General features: G+C 41.2%; 2 protein-coding genes across 2 annotated transcripts; one reads left to right on the forward strand and one right to left on the reverse strand.

The window, feature by feature from the left end:
- The first annotated feature begins 945 nt into the window (after nucleotides 1-945).
- ogdhl (oxoglutarate dehydrogenase L) lies at nucleotides 946-17,753 on the forward strand. Its single transcript, XM_044213718.1, has 22 exons — nucleotides 946-2,835; nucleotides 3,230-3,400; nucleotides 4,176-4,278; nucleotides 6,397-6,512; nucleotides 6,611-6,765; nucleotides 7,233-7,379; nucleotides 7,472-7,562; nucleotides 7,653-7,832; nucleotides 7,960-8,088; nucleotides 8,378-8,557; nucleotides 8,642-8,794; nucleotides 9,451-9,553; nucleotides 9,666-9,794; nucleotides 10,268-10,418; nucleotides 12,865-12,992; nucleotides 13,091-13,269; nucleotides 13,406-13,477; nucleotides 14,085-14,210; nucleotides 15,059-15,131; nucleotides 15,227-15,390; nucleotides 15,495-15,649; nucleotides 15,770-17,753. The coding sequence occupies exons 1-22, from the start codon at nucleotides 2,614-2,616 to the stop codon at nucleotides 15,891-15,893; spliced, it is 3,051 nt and encodes a 1,016-aa protein (XP_044069653.1). The 5' UTR covers nucleotides 946-2,613; the 3' UTR covers nucleotides 15,894-17,753.
- A 47-nt stretch (nucleotides 17,754-17,800) lies between these two features.
- lg11h10orf53 (linkage group 11 C10orf53 homolog) lies at nucleotides 17,801-18,402 on the reverse strand. Its single transcript, XM_044213742.1, has 3 exons — nucleotides 18,223-18,402; nucleotides 17,998-18,117; nucleotides 17,801-17,893 (listed from the first exon to the last, which is right to left on the reverse strand). Exons 1-3 carry the CDS (start codon nucleotides 18,314-18,316, stop codon nucleotides 17,829-17,831), a joined length of 279 nt encoding a protein of 92 aa, XP_044069677.1. The 5' UTR covers nucleotides 18,317-18,402; the 3' UTR covers nucleotides 17,801-17,828.
- Between the last annotated feature and the right edge of the window lie 387 nt (nucleotides 18,403-18,789).

The following is an 18,789-nucleotide window of genomic DNA, read 5'->3' on the forward strand; positions in this document are numbered from 1 at the left end:
CATGTGGAAATAGCAGATTTTGCCTTCATCAGAGAGAATTCAGTTCCCTTTTATACATATGTTTGTAACCGTGCCATGGCACCACAGATTTGTCACTTAATTTCATGAAATCATACATTATTTAATCATTTGAAATGTGATTGATTTTTGTAATAGCACGTGTACCGAGGGCTTTCAGACAAATTTGATTCTGCCTCCAAACATGCTTTATTAGATGAATTAGGGTTCCTAAATAACCTCATGACGTGGACTTCCATAAATGGTGTGTAGGCTTGGCTACGATAAGTGGATTACACATGATCTGCTTCTCCCGCTTTTTGTACTGAGCCCGGCATTGACCAGATGAGCTGTGGACTCGTGTGCAAAGCCAATTTGGTTTGGCAGACCTAGCTGTTGATAGCTGCCATGAGCGTGGGTCACCTGGACGTGAACTTTATTTAGGTTACTGGTCCCTCCTGGATTGAATCAAAGATTTATTTGGACACAGCATTGACTGAACTTGCCAGGCAAATCCTACAAATCCTGCAAATGAATAATCATAGTCAACAACAACGATGACTTATTTCGTTATTCACATTTCAACAACAATTTATGTCACCAGAAATATGAGGTTAGAGAATTGCCACTTAATTTCCCCATACACAAGAAATGTTTCCAACACTGAGCAGCTGGTCCACTTTTGTCCTGTTTAGTGATGTAATTATTCTAAACAGGATGTAATTTAACACCAAGCCCATAATGTTACCCGGCTGCACAGGTCTTTTCATCGATGAACACTATTAATAAAATGCCAGAAAGCAACTGGTCTTCACTCGATCTTTGTCAGGCAGCAAAGTCACGACATCAAAATGGCATTTCAGTTCATAATTGCCTGACCCTACGTTCACCAGGTCAGCCGGAGAGCAGCAACAAACACAAATGGAAATAATGAAAAAGGAGGGGCTCTTTCAGGTAACACAGAGCGTAGTTGTGTGTTGTTTTTGAGTTAAAGCATAGTGAATATATTCTTGGCATGGGTGAAAACATTTTCTTTTAGTGTTTGATTACAGTATGCTGTGGGTCATGTGAATAAATATTTTAATGGTTAAATTAGACATTTTGGTGTTAAAATGGTGGTTTGAACAAAGATCACCAGTTTAAAAAAAAACACACACATAATGATGCTCTGATATTTAGACCTACACTGTTCTGTCTGGTAGATCCTCTTGCAACTCGTGCCCACTCCATTTTCCCCTTTTCATTTCGTTTTGTCATGACTGATAGTGCTGTTCCTTCTGTGCCAGCAAGTATGAATGATGAAAATCTGGATAAGGGAAAGGTTGGGGGGAGGGCCAATTATCTTATTGTTTAACCCACTCATGGTAGAAGCCCATCAATCTGAAACCACTTGCTCAAATGACTCATGTTCAGCCTTTATAAAAGTTTAATTGGCTTATATAATTAACACTGAGGGGAAAGACATATGTGTGATGTAATTTAGAGGGGAAAAAATGACCTGTCTGGATGAAAAGTGTGTGCAGGGGTAAGTATTCTGATTATAAAATCGATTGCTGTTATAAACAAAACACCACAATCACAATATTAAATTGATTTCTGATCTTTTTATAAATTGTATTATTTAAGAATAGTTCTTAAATATAATTAAGTTTGATGATTGTTTTCCTTTCTCTGTCTTCCTGAGCTGTCTGTTTGGCTGTTACCTAGGCACCACCGGCACCCTTGGGTGCTGCTCGCTGTGCAGGAGAAGGGAAGGGAGGGGGGGGCGTGTCAAGCCACACGGATCTGTGTCACCTTCACTGATACCTGTCCTACACCTTTCGGCGATGACAATAGAGTCAAAGAGCGGTGCAGTCTAAGGTAAATGTAATTTCTAGAAATATAGCGTAGGTGACGCTTTAAAGCACTGTCCTATTTCCCGTGATACCGCGCTTTTCCGATGGCGTAGCTGAGGGGAGATTATGAGGATTTATGGTGACGTTGAGAGATTAGTGGTCCAGGCAAAGCGTAGCAGACCCAGAATGAAATCGGCGATGTTTTGACACCTATGTCGGCACTGTAGCCTAAAGGCGCATGTAAAGCGTCCTGCAGGAAAAGGTGAGGAAGCTGTAGCAGCGGGTAGATACTGCAGTAGTAGGCTACACCGTCATACTTGGCTGTTCGCGGTTACACGCTTTTTGCAGCTGGAGAGACTTTGCGCAGAAGCACGCACAGGCCGTTACGTGCCAGTAGCCTACTCTTGCTGATATCTTACATTAAGTAGGCTACATGCTGCTTCGATCAGTGGAATTCCCATCGAAAATATACGATGAAAGGTCATTTCGCCCATAACGAGCCCGTGTGCAATTATAGACTAGTCCCCGTTAAGTGCAATATGCGCTCTGTGCAAAACCTACAATCAGTTTAAGCAGCTGGAATGTTGTTTGATGTGTGACATTCAGAAAATCCTCATTCAGAGGATGTTTTGTAATAAAACTGCGACGTCAAACCCAGTCATGCACACTTTTTTCTGCAAAAAATGATTGTCAATCAAACAACCGAGATGCCTGTATTTGAAGGCCTAATTGTTCACTCTCTCTAACCCCCAACTTTCTCTTTCACTTTGTCTCTCTAGCCATGAGTCAGTTTCGGGCGTTGGCGGGTGTGGTGAGGGGCGGGTGTGTTGGGGGGAGTCAGTGGCTGCGAGGGTGGGGAGGGGGCCCGACCAGGCGCTGGGTTGATCCCAGGAGAGGCTGCTCCTCCGGGTCTGCGCCTGTCCTCTCAGCGGTGGTCAGTAGCTCCAGCTATGTGGAGGAGATGTACTTTGCCTGGCTGGAGGATCATAAAAACGTCCACGAGGTAACAGTGTGCAACATGTGCCGCTTCTTCCCACATAGGCCTAAGTGAATAATAATAATGAAATCAAAATAATGTAATATTGAATATAAGTTTGTTTTTGGTTTTTTGCCCATGAATGGATACTTGCAGAGGGAACAACAACAGAGTTGGTTTAGCAGCTAAATTAAAATTAACTGCTGTTCCCAGTGTTGGTCGTGAACTACAGTTCAGCCAGAGGGCACTAAATAAATGTGCACTAGGGTGTGCTGGTAGCTCAGTGTCCTGGACTCCCGTCCAGCCTTTCACTGTCCTGTCATCCCCCAACCTAGCTGTCAGTAAGCAGCAGAGATACTTTGGTCCATGTTTGCGATGGACCTGCTTGCCTCTGCTGGATCTGTCTTTCTCTGTGCTCTAGTCTTGGGACGCATTCTTCCGTAACATCCAGGCCACCAGTCTGTCTGGCGAGGCGGGTGAGAGACGCCCCTCTGCTCTGCTTCAGGGCCGAGTGCTGTCCCACTCACCAGACATGGCACAGAAAGTGGTGGAGGACCACCTGGCTGTGCACACTCTCATTAGAGCCTACCAGGTACTCCACACTCACCCGTCCCAGCTGTGAGACACACACACACACACACACACACACACACACACACACACCAGCTATCAGCTTGTATGATGTTAGTTATTTACAAATTAAAATACTGATCACATATCTCATGGGCATCCATTTAAATCTTAATGCAGTGTCTGTACAGAATTAAGATGTCATCTACCTCAACTATTTGTATACGCATGTGTGAAAAATGCATCAAACAAAATCCACTTGACTTGCCAAAACAGATGCAACTGGCAATGAAAGCTGTTTATACTGTGTGTCCTTGTATTAAAAGGAATATACAATTAGTTTGCCACTGCACGAGGTTATGCAAATTGCAAGATTAACTCTAACCTACTTACCCCAGCTGCTTTTTGAAAATGGAAATATCAAAGAGACTACTTAAACATAACAGGTGGTAACATTTCCCTTCGCCCTCAAATTAATTCGAGGAACTATCCAAGGGATTTATTAAATTCTGTCTTTTGGCAAAGCTTTTATTCCCAGCTTGTTGCAGTCCTGATGGGTATGTATGTGTGTGTGCGTGTGTGTACATAGACTACTCCTATGGGGCTATTTTCTCAGAAGGTTGACCTGTAACTGAGTGTTAGCTTATTCTCAAGATGTTCATACTCAGCATGATCTGAACCTGCATCATGATCGCAGCTCCTTGCTGTCTCTTATTCTCTGCTGCCTGTCACTTTTCTCTTTCTCTGATTCTCCTCATCTCATATTTTCTCCCTCCTCCTTCACATCTCTGTCGCAGATTCGTGGTCACCATGTTGCCCAGTTAGACCCTCTGGGAATCCTGGAGGCTGACCTGGACTCTTTTGTTCCTTCTGACCTGATCACCACCATTGATAAATTAGGTGAGCTTCACAACTGTTGTAATCATCCCAGGCAAACACCTACCAAGATTCTAAATTGTGAAAAGAGGAAGATTTTTGTCTTCTTCTTGTTGTCTTGAGTCGATTGTCTTCATTGTTTTTCATTTACTGAGGTTGTTTCATAACTTGAAACCATGAAACCCATGTAAATCAGGCTGTAGAATTTCAAAAATACATGTCAAAATAAAAGAAATTTGTAAAATTGTTCTTGAAACACTGATACAAAGACACAAGTTTGTCATCTAAATGCACGTCTACAGTAATTAGTAAGTAAGTAAGACTTTGTACAGAAGAGGCATAGAACTCCTTATTTTATCCCCCTTTCCCAACTAAAGGCATATGGAGTTAATCCACAGGCAGTATATATGCTGAATAGATTCCTATTATAGAAGTCCTTTCTTCTAATTACCTCATGATACTTGTCGTGCATAAGGATTTCCTAAGCATATTATTCTCATTAGCGGGCTTACTTCAAAAGCTTTATTTGCCTCATAATGAAAATATCTGATTGGTATTTTTCCTGCACTTTATTTCAGTAACATTTCTGTATCCCTTTGAGGGTTTGTACAGTACATACATGTGCATCTATACACAAATCTCTGGTCCATGGTTGCATAACTCATCAGACCCAAGCGTGTAAGTGGTATTCCAGTATAAAAGGCCCCATCACGTTCTCTGCCAATATCAGGGTTGGTCAGCCTAATGCTGTCATTAATCTCAGGCCTAGCTTTTGTCATTCTCCATTTCATTTAGCAGACAGAGGATCGGTGGGTGCGGGACAGCAACAGAAAGCGATCGAAGTCTACAGTAATAGCCAGTAAAGAGAAGAGAGAGAGAGACATTGTTTCTATAATCAGTGATCAGTGTGTCTCAGGACATAGCGTTGCATTATGTACTGTCACCAGGGCTATAGCTCCTTAATGAAAGCTAATGACAGCCTCCGTGGCCTCTTATTTGGTCAGCTGATAGTACAAGAGTCTATTCTTGGCCCCCTTTGTCTTTGCTATGTTCCTAATATGATTTGCACCTGTCTCCTCTTATGTTGCCTGCGATCTTGAGCTTGACCAGCTCACTCAGGTGGGCTTTGTCAGCACAGAAACCTATGCGGGGCTGCTGATACTGATGCTGTATCTCCACAGGTCCTGCTATTGTACTGTCTACAAATCCTCGATAATCATTTTTATTTCATAGCCAAGCTTTATTTTCATAGTTTGTGCCATCAAAAACAAATTTGCTTGGATCAAAATTTAAGTTAATTCACTTATGCTCTAAGTTTGCAGGGAGCAATGAAACAAAAAAAAACCCTTTCAGGGAAATTGCAGTCTCAGCTAGGGCTGCAGGTAACAATTATTTTCATGATCAATTAATCCGTTGGTTCTAATTTTTTCAGTCAAAGCATTAATTATTTAGTCTTTAAAATGTCAAAAAGTTGTGAAAAATGGCCATCACAATTTCACAAAGCCCATGGTGATGTCTTCACATTGCTTGTTTTGCCCGACCAACAGTCCAAAACCCAAAGGAATCATTTAACAATGGTGCAAAACAGATCAAATCAGCAAATCTTCACTTTTGGAGAAGCTGGAACCAATGATTTTTTGGCATTCATGTTTCATAAATGACTTAAACCTTTCTCTGTAAATATTTGGTATGTGATCAAACACATACCAAATATTTCAGTAATCATAATAAAACATTTTTATACTTCTTAGTATTGGTCACACGCTCAGCTCTGCTGCCATCAGAAGAAATTGCAAAACTTAAGATCTTGACAATCGTCATTAATTAAACTTGGCTGAAGGCAGGTCTTTGTGTTATGAATGTTGTTGTCCTGAAAAGGATTTGTTCTGGGTGTTCCTTTGTTTGAATCCTTGGATTTTCTTAAGTCCTGTTGAATTGCATTAGAATAGTTCTGCCTGGAAGTTAACAGCTTCCTTCCTCTACAGTAAGGTACTGCACCAAAATGTAATTGCAATTGATAAATATGAATAAATAAAGAAATTACTTGTCAAGACATGAAATATGTGCTCAGGGCCAATCATGTGGTCATGTGGCCAGTCTCGAAAGTCTTAATCAAACTTGTGTTTCACATGGTTACCATAGGTTTCTATGGTCTTGATGAGTCTGACTTGGATAGGAGCTTTCAACTGCCTCCCACCACCTTCATCGGAGGAGAAAACACTACTCTTCCTCTTCGAGAAATCATATGCAGACTAGAGGTATTTTGTTTGTGTGTTTGTGTCCATGCATGTGTCTAATGATGGGGGAAAGCCATAACACCGTATCATGGATTTTTTTTTAATCTCTTCTTTTTCAGACATCCTACTGTGGTCACATAGGGGTCGAGTTTATGTTCATTAACAACATGGACCAGTGTCAGTGGATTCGTCAGAAATTTGAGACTCCGGGAATCATGCAGTCCACTAATGCTGACAAGAGAACTTTGCTTGCCCGCCTGATCAGATCCACACGGTCAGCAATGAATAAACATCTACTGACTTACACGTTGATGACAGCATAATACCTCACTTTTAGTTATAGCTCACATCAGAGACTCACATAATATAAACAAAACTCTTGTAGACGCATATATTTGGAAAGATAAATGTCCTATTCTTCATGTGAGCTCATTTCCATCTTTGATAAATGATCCAAGAAGTCACGGGAGGTTCCTGGAAGTGATCTGCCTACTGCTGTGCATATTGTTATTTGTATTGTATTCTTGCTTGTTCTGTGCTGTTGCAGTGTTATCATTCCTATTAACACACACACACAATGGTACTGAGATAAATTTGCATATACAAGTTCTCTAAACCATCATAGTATTGTTGCAAAAATTGTTTTTTGTAATGGAGCATTAGTTATCATCATTATCAGTCAGTAATCTGTTAGTAGCAAAAACATTAATGAACCCTTCATCTGAACTTCTTTATGTCTAGGTTTGAGGACTTCCTGGCCAGAAAGTGGTCATCAGAGAAACGTTTTGGTCTGGAGGGCTGTGAAGTTCTAATCCCTGCTCTTAAAACCATTATTGACAAGTCGAGCACTGCAGGCGTCGACAGTGTGATCATGGGAATGCCTCATCGGTACCGTGTATTCCCCTCTCAGTTCAATCTATGCATGCAGCTAATTCTCACCCTTCCATGTTTGATGTAGACTTTGTAAACTCTACTTCCAGGGGCCGACTGAATGTCTTGGCCAATGTGATCCGTAAGGAGCTGGATCAGATCTTCTGTCAGTTTGACCCCAAGTTAGAGGCCGCTGATGAGGTGAGGGAACTGCTGATGTGTGAAAAGTATCAGAAAGCATTCTGGAGATACAACTGATGCTTTATTTCATAACCTTTTCTACACCTGTAGGGGTCTGGCGATGTCAAATACCACCTTGGGATGTACCACGAGAGGATCAACCGTGAGACAGACAAGAACATCACGCTGTCACTCATGGCAAACCCCTCCCACCTGGAGGCAGTGGATCCAGTGGTTCAGGGCAAGGCCAAAGCTGAACAGTTCTACAGAGGAGACACTCAGGGAAATAAGGTAACATTTATTGTACCAGGTACATGGGGGCTTATTTTGTGTTTGGTGTTGTAAATGTAGATTTTTGCACAAGAGATACACAGATGTGTTACTCTGTCCTGTTGAGTCTATGATGTGATTTTTCCAGGTGATGTCCATCTTGATACATGGTGATGCTGCTTTTGCTGGACAAGGTGTTGTGTATGAGACTTTCCACCTAAGTGAGCTCCCTTCCTACACCACACATGGTACAATCCATGTGGTGGTCAACAACCAGGTAGTGGAGAGTTCAGTGTCACAGTAACATGCATATATTTTATAATTTGCTCACATGCTAACAGTTATGTCAGTAATACTAATACTATTGCTAATGATCTTACTGCTATACTTCTACTACTAGTGCTATTATTACTTCTGCAACTATTAATACTAATAACTGGGGCTGGATGGTGGAATTGCATGATGTGAAGACGTGATTTTGTGTTTTTGTTGTATTTTGTTGTACTGAACATCATTTTGTATGCGATTCTAGGCTCTAATTTTGGCGTATGATTGTTGTCTCTCAGATTGGCTTCACTACAGACCCTCGAGTGGCCCGCTCCTCCCCCTACCCCACTGATGTGGCTCGGGTTGTCAATGCACCCATCTTCCATGTGAATGCCGATGACCCAGAGGCTGTCATGTACGTGTGCCGGGTGGCTGCAGAGTGGAGATCCACCTTCAACAAGGATGTCGTCATTGACCTGGTTAGTCACAGCCGGGTGTTAATGGATTGACAGGAAACACAATTAGACACAGCCTCTGTTTTTGAGGTGTGTGTGTATTTACAGGTTTCTTACAGGCGGTTTGGCCACAATGAGATGGATGAGCCCATGTTCACTCAGCCGCTGATGTACAAACAGATCCGTCGGCAGGAGCATGTGCTGAAAAAGTACTCTGACAAGCTCATTGCTGAGGGAGTGGTGACGCTGCAGGAATTTGAGGTTTGTGATCTAACACTGTTTGCTCTTGTTAAATATACTGTATATTGGTAGCTGCTACTGTATGCTGTTTTATTTGGTATCACCATCGCTGGACTTTGTGCTTTAAATCACACTTAGATATTACCCTAGCCTTCGAGTGAATACGTTGTGCCTGCGCTGCTGTATTTGAGTTTCAATTTACTGCCTCATTTCAATCACCTTGCCTCACAATTCTTCACATAGAGTATATATTGCTCAATGAAGTTGAAGTATATCTCAGATTCTGGCGCCATTCAATGCAATTGCTCAGGTTCTTCATCCAAAACAGAAATTTGATTGTAACATCCATTCTAAATTTTTTTTTTTATACCACATGTCAGAGAAATACTGCAGCACCTCTCTGGTGTGCTAGTTCCTGGTTTTTGATGGACATTGTTTTCTGTTGTGTGGCCTGCTATTTGGACTCTTGCAAAAGCCCATTTGTAATATATCAAGGCAGAACCATTACTGCTGGTGGAGACCTTTTTCCTCCCCTCATATCTCTTTCTCTCTGTCTCAGCTACACACAGTTTCGGTTAGTCAGCTGTAGTCCTCTAATTGAAGTAAACAAACTGTGCATCAGTTAATATGTGGCATTTTTCATTGTCCCTATCACACATGACAAAATGTGGTTGCAGGAAGAAGTTGCCAAATATGACAAGATATGTGAGGAGGCATACACCAGCTCCAAGGATGAAAAGATTTTACACATTCGACACTGGCTCGACTCCCCCTGGCCAGGTAAATTGTCCCTTTGAAACCCAGTTATTCAAGTTTTTTTTTTCTTTTGATTGGCTGCTTTTTCTGTGAATACTCTCTGTTCCTGCTGGAGTGAAGCTGTCTCTCTCTGTAGATTTCTTCACAGCAGAGGGAGAGCCCAAGAGCATGAGCTGTGTCCCCACAGGACTGGATGAGGAGGTTTTGCAGCACATTGGCCAGACAGCCAGCTCAGTGCCTCTGGAAGATTTTAAGATCCATCCTGGTGAGTTTAGTTGCTTTGTGCTGGAGACTAGAATAGAGAGACAGGCTAATAGTCATGGTAATGCTGATGGTAGTAGTAATACTGATATACTGTGCTAAAAATCTACCCAATGACAGAAGAGCTCAAATTACTGCAAAACAATATGGGATACATTCTGCTGAATGATATGATAAACATCCATAAAACACATAAACCTCAGTGCCACAGTTACTTCTTTTTTTTGTCTACAGGGATGATATTAAGTCAATTAAAGCAGTTCACCTGTAAACACATCCTTTCCTAACAGCAGGTATTTGGCCTGCACAGCTGATTTGGCTCACGCATTAGCAATTAAAACTGCCACAGGGGTTTTTAATGTTATTTACAATACAATACATCAGTCCATTGTGTTTTACACTCTCTTCCCCAGTGCTCTACTAAGATATCACTTGGTTTCATTTTTGTTCCTCTATCTGTGTATGTGTGTTCTCCAGGTGTGTCTCGTATCCTGCGTGGTCGGGCTGACCTGGTGAAGAATCGGCAGATGGACTGGGCTCTAGGAGAGTACATGGCTTTTGGTTCCCTTCTAAAAGATGGCATCCATGTACGACTCAGCGGGCAGGATGTAGAGCGGGGCACCTTTAGGTGAGTCCATGTCAACACAACTGAAAACTCAATGTTGGCTTTACAAGGATCTATATGAATCTTCTTTAAACCTCTGTGCCTTCTTGTATTAATGCTCTCACACCAGAAGGAGCTCCCACTGCCACCATAGTCTCCTACTGTTGACCAGTGTGCAGCTCTGCTGTGCTAATGGATCCTCAAGTGAAGTTACTGAAGTCACAGTCTCTCCACTCACTCAATGAACTCACTTAACTCATAAGCTTTATCTTTCCTTACCATTATGTAGGGCTGGGTGCTAATTAAATATAATTGCTGATCAGTTTTCAGCTAAATCATATCTTGAATGTTGATATGTATTTAGAGTTTTTTCTCATGTAATGTACAACACTGGAGCACAGTTCATTGTTTTGAAAATCATTTTTTCATTTTATATGTGATTTTGCATACATTTGCTATATTGTGATGTATAGTATATCGATAGGGAGTCTGACAGAAGACGTCATCAGTCTCCTGGGAACTGTGAAGCCCACATGGTGTTGTCATGGTATGGAGGGAACAAGTGACACATGAACAAAACCAGCTCCCCCTTTCACTGCGCCTGTCTCGTCTGTCCCCTATCATTTCTCCACCAGCCCATCTTCACTGACACCACCCCACCCCCCTCAGCTCACAGCAGCATACATCACACTAACTAACCAGAGGCTACGGGGCTTTTTCTTTTGCCTCGCATTTACCACTGACATCTACTTCTCCCCGTCCGCTGTCCTCTTCAGCAGGGTAATTTGCCTGCCTGGAAAAAATGACAGCAGTCAAACACTACATCTACCCTTCATCTCTGTATCACCTGCTGTTTATTTAAATCCTCTTCTGTGTCAGTTGAGAGTCCACAAGCTTTCTTTGTCATCGTACTTCAGCTATACTTTAGTCCTTTTACCACCACCCTTTATTGCTTTTTTCCTCCTCCCAGTTACACTTTTTTCATCCCCCACTACTCTTCTTCCCTTCATAGTTCTTAGGAACTGAGCATATTGGCATGTTACAGTTGAGTGAGCATGCTTGCGTTTCTGTGATGTACGTAACAGCGTGGACTAATGGATTCAGTCGTTGTGTTTGGGTCGGTTGCATGCGCTGCGCTGCGCCGTGCACCCCTTTCCCTGACTAATGGGGCCCCCAGGCAGAGAAAGTGTGTGTGTGTTTTTGTGTATATGAAAGAAGAGAGAGAGGTTCATGAGGCAATCCCAGAGAAAGACCTCATTCTCGTGAGGTTTTGGGGTCCTCTTTGGATTGTGTGCGAGTGGATTGAGAAAATGAAACATGAAATTATGTGTGTTACCTCAATTAATGCTGGATGCTCTTGATTTTGTTTTTCATCAAAGGATTTCTTGAAGAGAAAGTGTATATCCTGCAAATGTGGAACAAGGATCAAACAAAACAATTAGGCAGTACATTATGTGTACTCATTAGTCCGGAATTATGGATGATATTATTCAAAGGACTCAAATCACGATCATCCAGTCTTCTAGGAGGTAATATATCACATTCAAGATAATAATCAATAGGTTTTGGTTATTTCCTGCAGTTCTTCCGCCTGACCATTACATAACCTGTAGCACTGTGTGTGTGTGTGTGTGTGTGTGTGTGTGTGTGTGTGTGTGTGTGTGTGTGTCTGAGTGTATGTGTGTGTGTAGATGTCATTAAAGTGATGTTAAAGGGGTTTAAGTGATTGTCTGATCGTGCTAGCTTTGAAGGCTGATTCCTACACTGGGAGTGAGCGGACTGGCAGAGCTTGTTAACGCTTGGCTCTTTGCTCCCATCAACTCTTGTTGGGCCTCATAGAGACTGAAGATGAAGAGAGAGGAGGGTACTCTTCATGGAGTGCCTTTGTGGGCCAGAACACGTACTGCTTGCGTGTGTTTTACCCTGCATCAACTGGGTTAAGAACCTTTTAAATAAATCCTGTTGCCCTAGAAAACCTGTAGTTTTCACCACCATCATTTAAGACAGCTTAAAGTCCTGAAAATCATTTGTGGCAATATTGTTCTGCAGTTATAAATAACACACTTTGTTTTTGTATACAACATGTGTCACAGCCTCTTAAATTGGTTAGTGTGGTTGTTTTTATTTATATCCATTAATTTCAGCTAAATGTGATACATATGCTCTCTTAGTAACAGATGATTTATTTTTTTACGCTCCACAATCTTTTTAAGTACTATACACAAATGGATGACTTAGCACAACAGTGATTTTTTTTTTTTTTTTTTTAGCATGTTTCTAGGGATGGCAGTGTTGGCCTGTCTGTCTTTCTCTCAGCCAGTCATTCCACTTTGGTACATGCTTAAATATCTCAACAACTATTGGATGGATTGCCATGGTCCCCAGAGAATGAATCCCAATGACTTTGGTGTTAATGTTAGCATGCTATTAGCATTATTAGCATAGCCTCTGCCTATCTTATGTTTTGCAGTCACCGTCATCATGTTCTGCACGACCAAGAGGTGGACAAACGTATCTGTGTTCCCATGAACCACCTGTGGGCTAACCAGGCTCTGTATACTGTCTGCAACAGCTCCTTATCAGAGTATGGAGTGCTAGGTAAGACTGAAGCCACTATGGTCACACAGCATGCTATACTAAGTCATTTTGTAGTGTAATGTGACATGTGACAGTCATCTGTGTAATGATGACTTCAGGTTTTGAGCTTGGCTTTGCCATGGCCAGTCCGAATGCTCTGATCCTCTGGGAGGCCCAGTTCGGAGACTTCCACAACACAGCCCAGTGTATCATTGATCAGTTCATCAGCCCGGGCCAGGCCAAGTGGGTCCGCAACAATGGTATTGTCCTACTGCTGCCACATGGGATGGAAGGAATGGTGAGAATTGAAAATAAACCAGGAAATACTGCTTTAGAAAATTAAACAAGTAGGCCAATGTCATTATTTGGAATATATGTTTTAGTGGGATTCTTCTTCCATTTTGTCATCAAGTGTCTTGCTCTTTTGTCCTCAGGGCCCAGAACATTCATCAGCTCGACCTGAACGCTTTCTGCAAATGAGCAAAGATGATCCCGATCACTTCCCTGTATGTTCACATGTACAATTTACATTATGGCTCAAATGGTTACCCATTTGAGGAACATCATTACTTAATGATATATGCCAAAGTAGCCACACAGTGTGCTGCAGTTAACATCCAATAGATTTCTGTTTTTTTGGTTATGCTGATGTCATGACCACTTAAGTGATGGCTTAAGTGATGATTGCAAATTTCTCTAGAACTGAAAGGTCTCTTCATTATGGCCTCCAAAGCGTCGGTATTCAGCAGTAACTCAGGTCCCAGGGGTGAGCTGGTATGAGGGAACATCCAAGGAGGGAACCACAGTGGGCTGTATCAGCAGAAGCTTACCAGATTAATCTTCAAATGGGATATTGATCAAACTATTAGTGGGAGCATAGTAAGGGATTAACATTTTCTGTCCTGTGTTTGTGAGTGAGTGTGTGTGTGTGAGTGAGAGAGAGAGAGAGACACAGTGCACTACTGTACATCTCCTGCCCAATCATGAGAAAAAAACATTGCTGCAACCAATACTATAACTCTGTAATTTTGTCTACATAAAGTTTAATTTCTGTTTTCAGAGTCAATTACCTTTATAATTCCTTTGTAATATATATATATATTTTTTACAAAGGAGTTCAATGGAGATTTTGAAGTCCAGCAGCTGTACGACTGTAACTGGATTGTGGTCAACTGCTCCACGCCTGCTAACTACTGTCATGTGATCAGACGGCAGATTTTGCTGCCATTCAGAAAACCGGTAACATCGTCTATTTTATCTGTGTCTTGCTTGACTTCAGTTTGTGCTTGTCATGTAATGATTAATTTTACATTTGAAATTTTGCATAGATTACATTGAAGTCACACATATAAGCCACTGCTTTCCTCTAGAGTCTTAAAACTCTTATTTCCTGCTAACATTAAAAATATTTTGCCTTGTTTTTATCTTTGAGGAAAACAGCAGGTCATATCTGTTATTCGAATTACATCAAAGACTCAAATATGAAAACATGAGAGGCACAAACTGGGGTTATGTCTTAATATTTGTTCATTGCTTCATCATGACAGACCCTAACTCATTTACAGTGCAAATGTGGTTCTGTATGTTCCTTATTAGTACTTTGAACCCCTAAAGTAGAACTAGTTTGGGCATGAAGTTTTAGCGTGTTTTTATGTAGCATTGGCATTTCTCCTTTTTTTGTATATGCACAGCTCCTTTTCAGTCTCTCATAGTTTTCAGCCACAGTGAATGTCTTAACTGATCCCCTGTCGCACATAAATGCAATGCTTCGCAGAGCATGAGAAAATTACTTCCTGAGCAAATTAGCGAGGGTGCCAATAGGGGATAATATTGTTTGTTTTTTATGAAAAACTCTGAAATTCTGGACTTGGTCGGCTGAGCAGAAAGGGTTTTATTTATTTGATTGTTAAAGAAATGTTTTGTTTTCCCAATGCTGATGTTGTGTACTATATGGTGGCAACAAATTAGCGTGAAAAGAGATAAAAAGTTTTATCTTTAGAGTTTTTTCAAAGCGCACAATGAAGATACGGATGATGGAATCAATCTGTTGTTTGTCATTGATAAAAACTTTTTCCTTTTTTTCATAGCTGATCATTTTCACTCCAAAGTCTCTGCTGAGGCATCCGGATGCAAGGTCCAGTTTTGATGACCTCGCCAAAGGTGGAGTTTTACTTTATCTCTAAAATGTGACCTAAGAATTTGTGATATATGTTGGTGTACAGTGGTAGGTAACGTATCATGTTCAATGTCTGCAGGCACTAAATTCAAGAGGTTGATTCCAGACGAGAGCCCTGCGAGTCAAAACCCAGCCCAAGTGAAGAGGGTGATCTTCTGCACTGGCAAAGTCTACTATGAACTGGTTAAAGAGAGGAAACAGCAAAAATTGGAGACAGACATCGCCATCATCAGACTTGAACAGGTGTTTAACCCCTCTCCTCTGTCTGAGCATGTCATACACTGTGGATTTTGTGCACTGTGATGCCATTTTGTCTTCTTCCACTTATTCTTCGGCTTCCCCATCAGATCTCTCCATTCCCGTTTGACCTGGTCAGAGCAGAGGTAGAGAAGTATGCCAACGCTGAGCTGGTCTGGTGTCAGGAGGAGCACAAGAACATGGGCTACTATGATTACGTCCGGCCACGTTTCCTCACTGTGGTGGCCAACAAGAAACCCATTTGGTAAGGATTTCTGTTCACTTGTCATCTGATACATACATGATAGAGGTAAATCTGTTCAGAGAATCAGCTGAAGGATTAGAACTCCAGTCACTGGTGACAAATCTTCAGTGTGTCTTTCAGGTATGTGGGACGGGACCCTGCAGCTGCTCCTGCGACAGGGAACAAGTCCACCCACCTGAATGAGCTGAAGAGGTTTATGGACACAGCTTTCAACCTGATCGCCTTCCAGGGGAAGGACTTGTAATTGAGAACTGGAACACGAACCAGGCAGGAGGTGCAGTTTCATCTCCAACCACCATGGTCTATTTATTAAGTCTTGATGTGGCAAATTGGCACATTTTAAACCTCTTTTAGCTTTGTGACAATCTGGAGCATAGCCTAGTGTTTTTAGTAAACATCATTACAACCTTTGATAATCATATCTGAAAGATGAGTCTGCAACGCTAACTGACTTATGCCTGGATCAGACTGCGCAACATTTGATGTCTTTTGTGATGGTCTCTATGTCAGAGTAAGTGACTTGGAGCCATGCCAAATAGATGTTGAATCCCGACCAATCATAGCTTGCAGTCTTTCACAACCTGCAACAACTTTGATGTCAGAAGCATCATAAAGCACAACTAGGCAAGAGAAAGCTAAACAAATTTAGACGTACTAGTCTTTCCAGGGCCTCGTGTCCTAAAGGCAGAATCACTTGTCTTTTACTGTGACACATTACGACGATAAATTGTTGTGCATTGTTGTTCCCTGGCCATGCCTTATGTCAAGTGAAATCAAATAATTTTTATTTATATAGCTGCAAATCCCCCTCTATCACCCTTTATCCTGATACCCTTGATTTGGATGAGAAAAACCTCCCCAAAAACACCTTGTCTGTGGCATCAGGCCATTTTCGGGCCAGCATCATGTAGCCCTACTAGACACATATATTTTTAGCCTCTAAATGGTGCTTCAGCTCCAACACCTTTATTTCAAAATAAAAAAGATTATACAAACATTAAATATAATCACTCAGTCACAGAATTGTCACCTAGTTGAGGGGTGAAGTAGCAATAGTACACTCTTTGTACCCTTAATAACATTCACACACCAAAATTCTGATTTGTGACAATCACTGTTATTGGAGTAGCTTTAGTACTGTAGATACCTCCATTGCTGCCATGCTGAATACTAGTATATGTTAGTAGTATTTGTTTGTATTTGCATTAATTTTTATAGATTTAAAGATGAATAGCAGAAATTATCAGACGCACATAAAACACCATCTGGTGTACGTATGAATGCGAATCACATATCACAGGTATGAAGACTGTTCTGAAATTTAACACAGCAGTAGGTTTAGTGCCTGTATTTGCTTTGGCTACCTTTGCTGTTAGTGAGGAGTCTGTATTTATTGTCACACCTCACTTCACCAGGAGACATGAGCCAGCTGGCACAGAGACTTGCAGCCATGTTTTCTACTTAGGACATAAGGCTCAGATTCCTCTTCGGAGTCTGAGGGATGCACACACACATAAACACAGCAAAGCTTTGGATGCTTTGAGAGCAATATTGACGCTTAGTTGTCACATTAAAATCTCCAGGTATTTAACAATATTGATATTAGCTAACACTGTGCTTAGAAATGCTCCATAAAATGATGCTCCCTGTTAAGCTATACACGTCCAGCTGGGAGATATAACCATAAGCCATGCACAAACTTTTACATATTTAATTATTTAAAAAATAAAAAAAGGTCTACTTGTGTTATTATTACATATTAGTGTGGCATTGAAACATGCACAACTTATACTGGGAATAATAAAATATATTTAAATTTAATAACATGCTTTCATCATGATGTTTGGTTGTACATGAAAATTGAAGACATAGAAAGATAGTGCTGTGTGATTGACATTACAGTCAGTTTGCTAACTTTATGACTCTTTTCTAGTTGTATACTGTTATACTGTGCTGCTGCTTTCATTTACCGTTATTCCATACTTGTCACTTGTGGCCACAGTGGCCGTTGTTGCAATAATGTACTGTCCATGGAGTTAAACCCATCACCAGCAGCACACCTGTGAATTCATGCACCGATACAAATAAAAATACAATAAGTATACACACTAGACTGGATTGTTGAATAAGAAAAAAAAATGCACATGGGTGTCTTGTATGTGGTAGGTTTCTATTATTTTCAGTAAGCGTTTTCCACAGCAGTAACAGCTTCTTTGCAAACAGGGTCCAGTTCTCCATCTCCACCTTCGGGGAAAAAGCACAACAGGTTGTCAGACTGCTTAACATCATACACTGACGTCACAATAACATGTAGGCCTAGTCTTTCCGTCAAAGCTAAGCAAACTCACCAAACTGCAGCTGCTTTATGTTACAGCTGAAGACGATCTCCCCGTTGACCACGAGCTCCACCATGTTCCACTCGCGCGTTTCTTCCAAGACGCACTGGTGCCCGCGCGCTGTCAGAGCAGCTGCAGACATATTGGAAGGACAATGTTTGACCTCACCTAAGACAGTCAAGAAAGCAGACAGCATGCAGGTATCCTAATTGGATTCTGATGCGGAAAGAAACATACCCTGGAGGCCCTGCAGGCGGAAGGACCTGTGTTCTACGACTCCATTGGATTCATAAGGTCCGTTGCAAATTGTCACCCGCGCGTTTTTCGGCATTGTTTGTTGTGGTCGCCAGGGTAACGGTCTGTCAACAGTCTACTGTCACACACAATGCACCAATTGCTAACGCGGCCTTCTTTCCCAAAATGTGTGCAGGAATCCCATTTGCTCCACATGTTAAAAACAAACTTCATCATTACGTTGTTAGGGCTGTATCATCTAATACTTTAGACACACTAAATTACAATATGTCTTAAAATAAGAACCACAAAATTCTGATTTTACTTTTTATAATATAAATAACAGATTTCATAAAATGCTAATTCCACTTAATGAAAAGGTCTCAGTAATTCAAGAAACTTTATTAAGTTTCTTAAGATAATATAATATGGCTTCCTATGTCATAATTAAATATTCAAATAAATTCTCATAATTCCAAAGGTTGAATTTAGCCTTTTGGCTAACACTGGTCCATTTACAGTGATGTTGATCAATGCGCATTGTCCATGTAAAAATAAATAAATAATTTT

This window comes from Siniperca chuatsi, linkage group LG11 (genome assembly GCF_020085105.1).
Source record: "Siniperca chuatsi isolate FFG_IHB_CAS linkage group LG11, ASM2008510v1, whole genome shotgun sequence".
In the NCBI taxonomy this organism is placed as follows: domain Eukaryota; kingdom Metazoa; phylum Chordata; class Actinopteri; order Centrarchiformes; family Sinipercidae; genus Siniperca; species Siniperca chuatsi.

What these genes read in the sequence shown, in the direction of transcription:
- ogdhl (XM_044213718.1), top strand. Translation starts at nt 2,614, where the DNA reads ATGAGTCAGTTTCGGGCGTTGGCGGGTGTGGTGAGGGGCGGGTGTGTT. An exon ending in AGTTAGAGGCCGCTGATGAG is followed by an intron (nt 7,563 to 7,652) that starts GTGAGGGAACTG and finishes CTACACCTGTAG; the next exon opens with GGGTCTGGCGATGTCAAATA. An exon ending in AGATTTTAAGATCCATCCTG is followed by an intron (nt 9,795 to 10,267) that starts GTGAGTTTAGTT and finishes TGTGTTCTCCAG; the next exon opens with GTGTGTCTCGTATCCTGCGT.
- lg11h10orf53 (XM_044213742.1), bottom strand. Translation starts at nt 18,316, where the DNA reads ATGCCGAAAAACGCGCGGGTGACAATTTGCAACGGACCTTATGAATCC. An exon ending in CCGCCTGCAGGGCCTCCAGG is followed by an intron (nt 18,118 to 18,222) that starts GTATGTTTCTTT and finishes ATATGTCTGCAG; the next exon opens with CTGCTCTGACAGCGCGCGGG. An exon ending in CATAAAGCAGCTGCAGTTTG is followed by an intron (nt 17,894 to 17,997) that starts GTGAGTTTGCTT and finishes TTTTCCCCGAAG; the next exon opens with GTGGAGATGGAGAACTGGAC.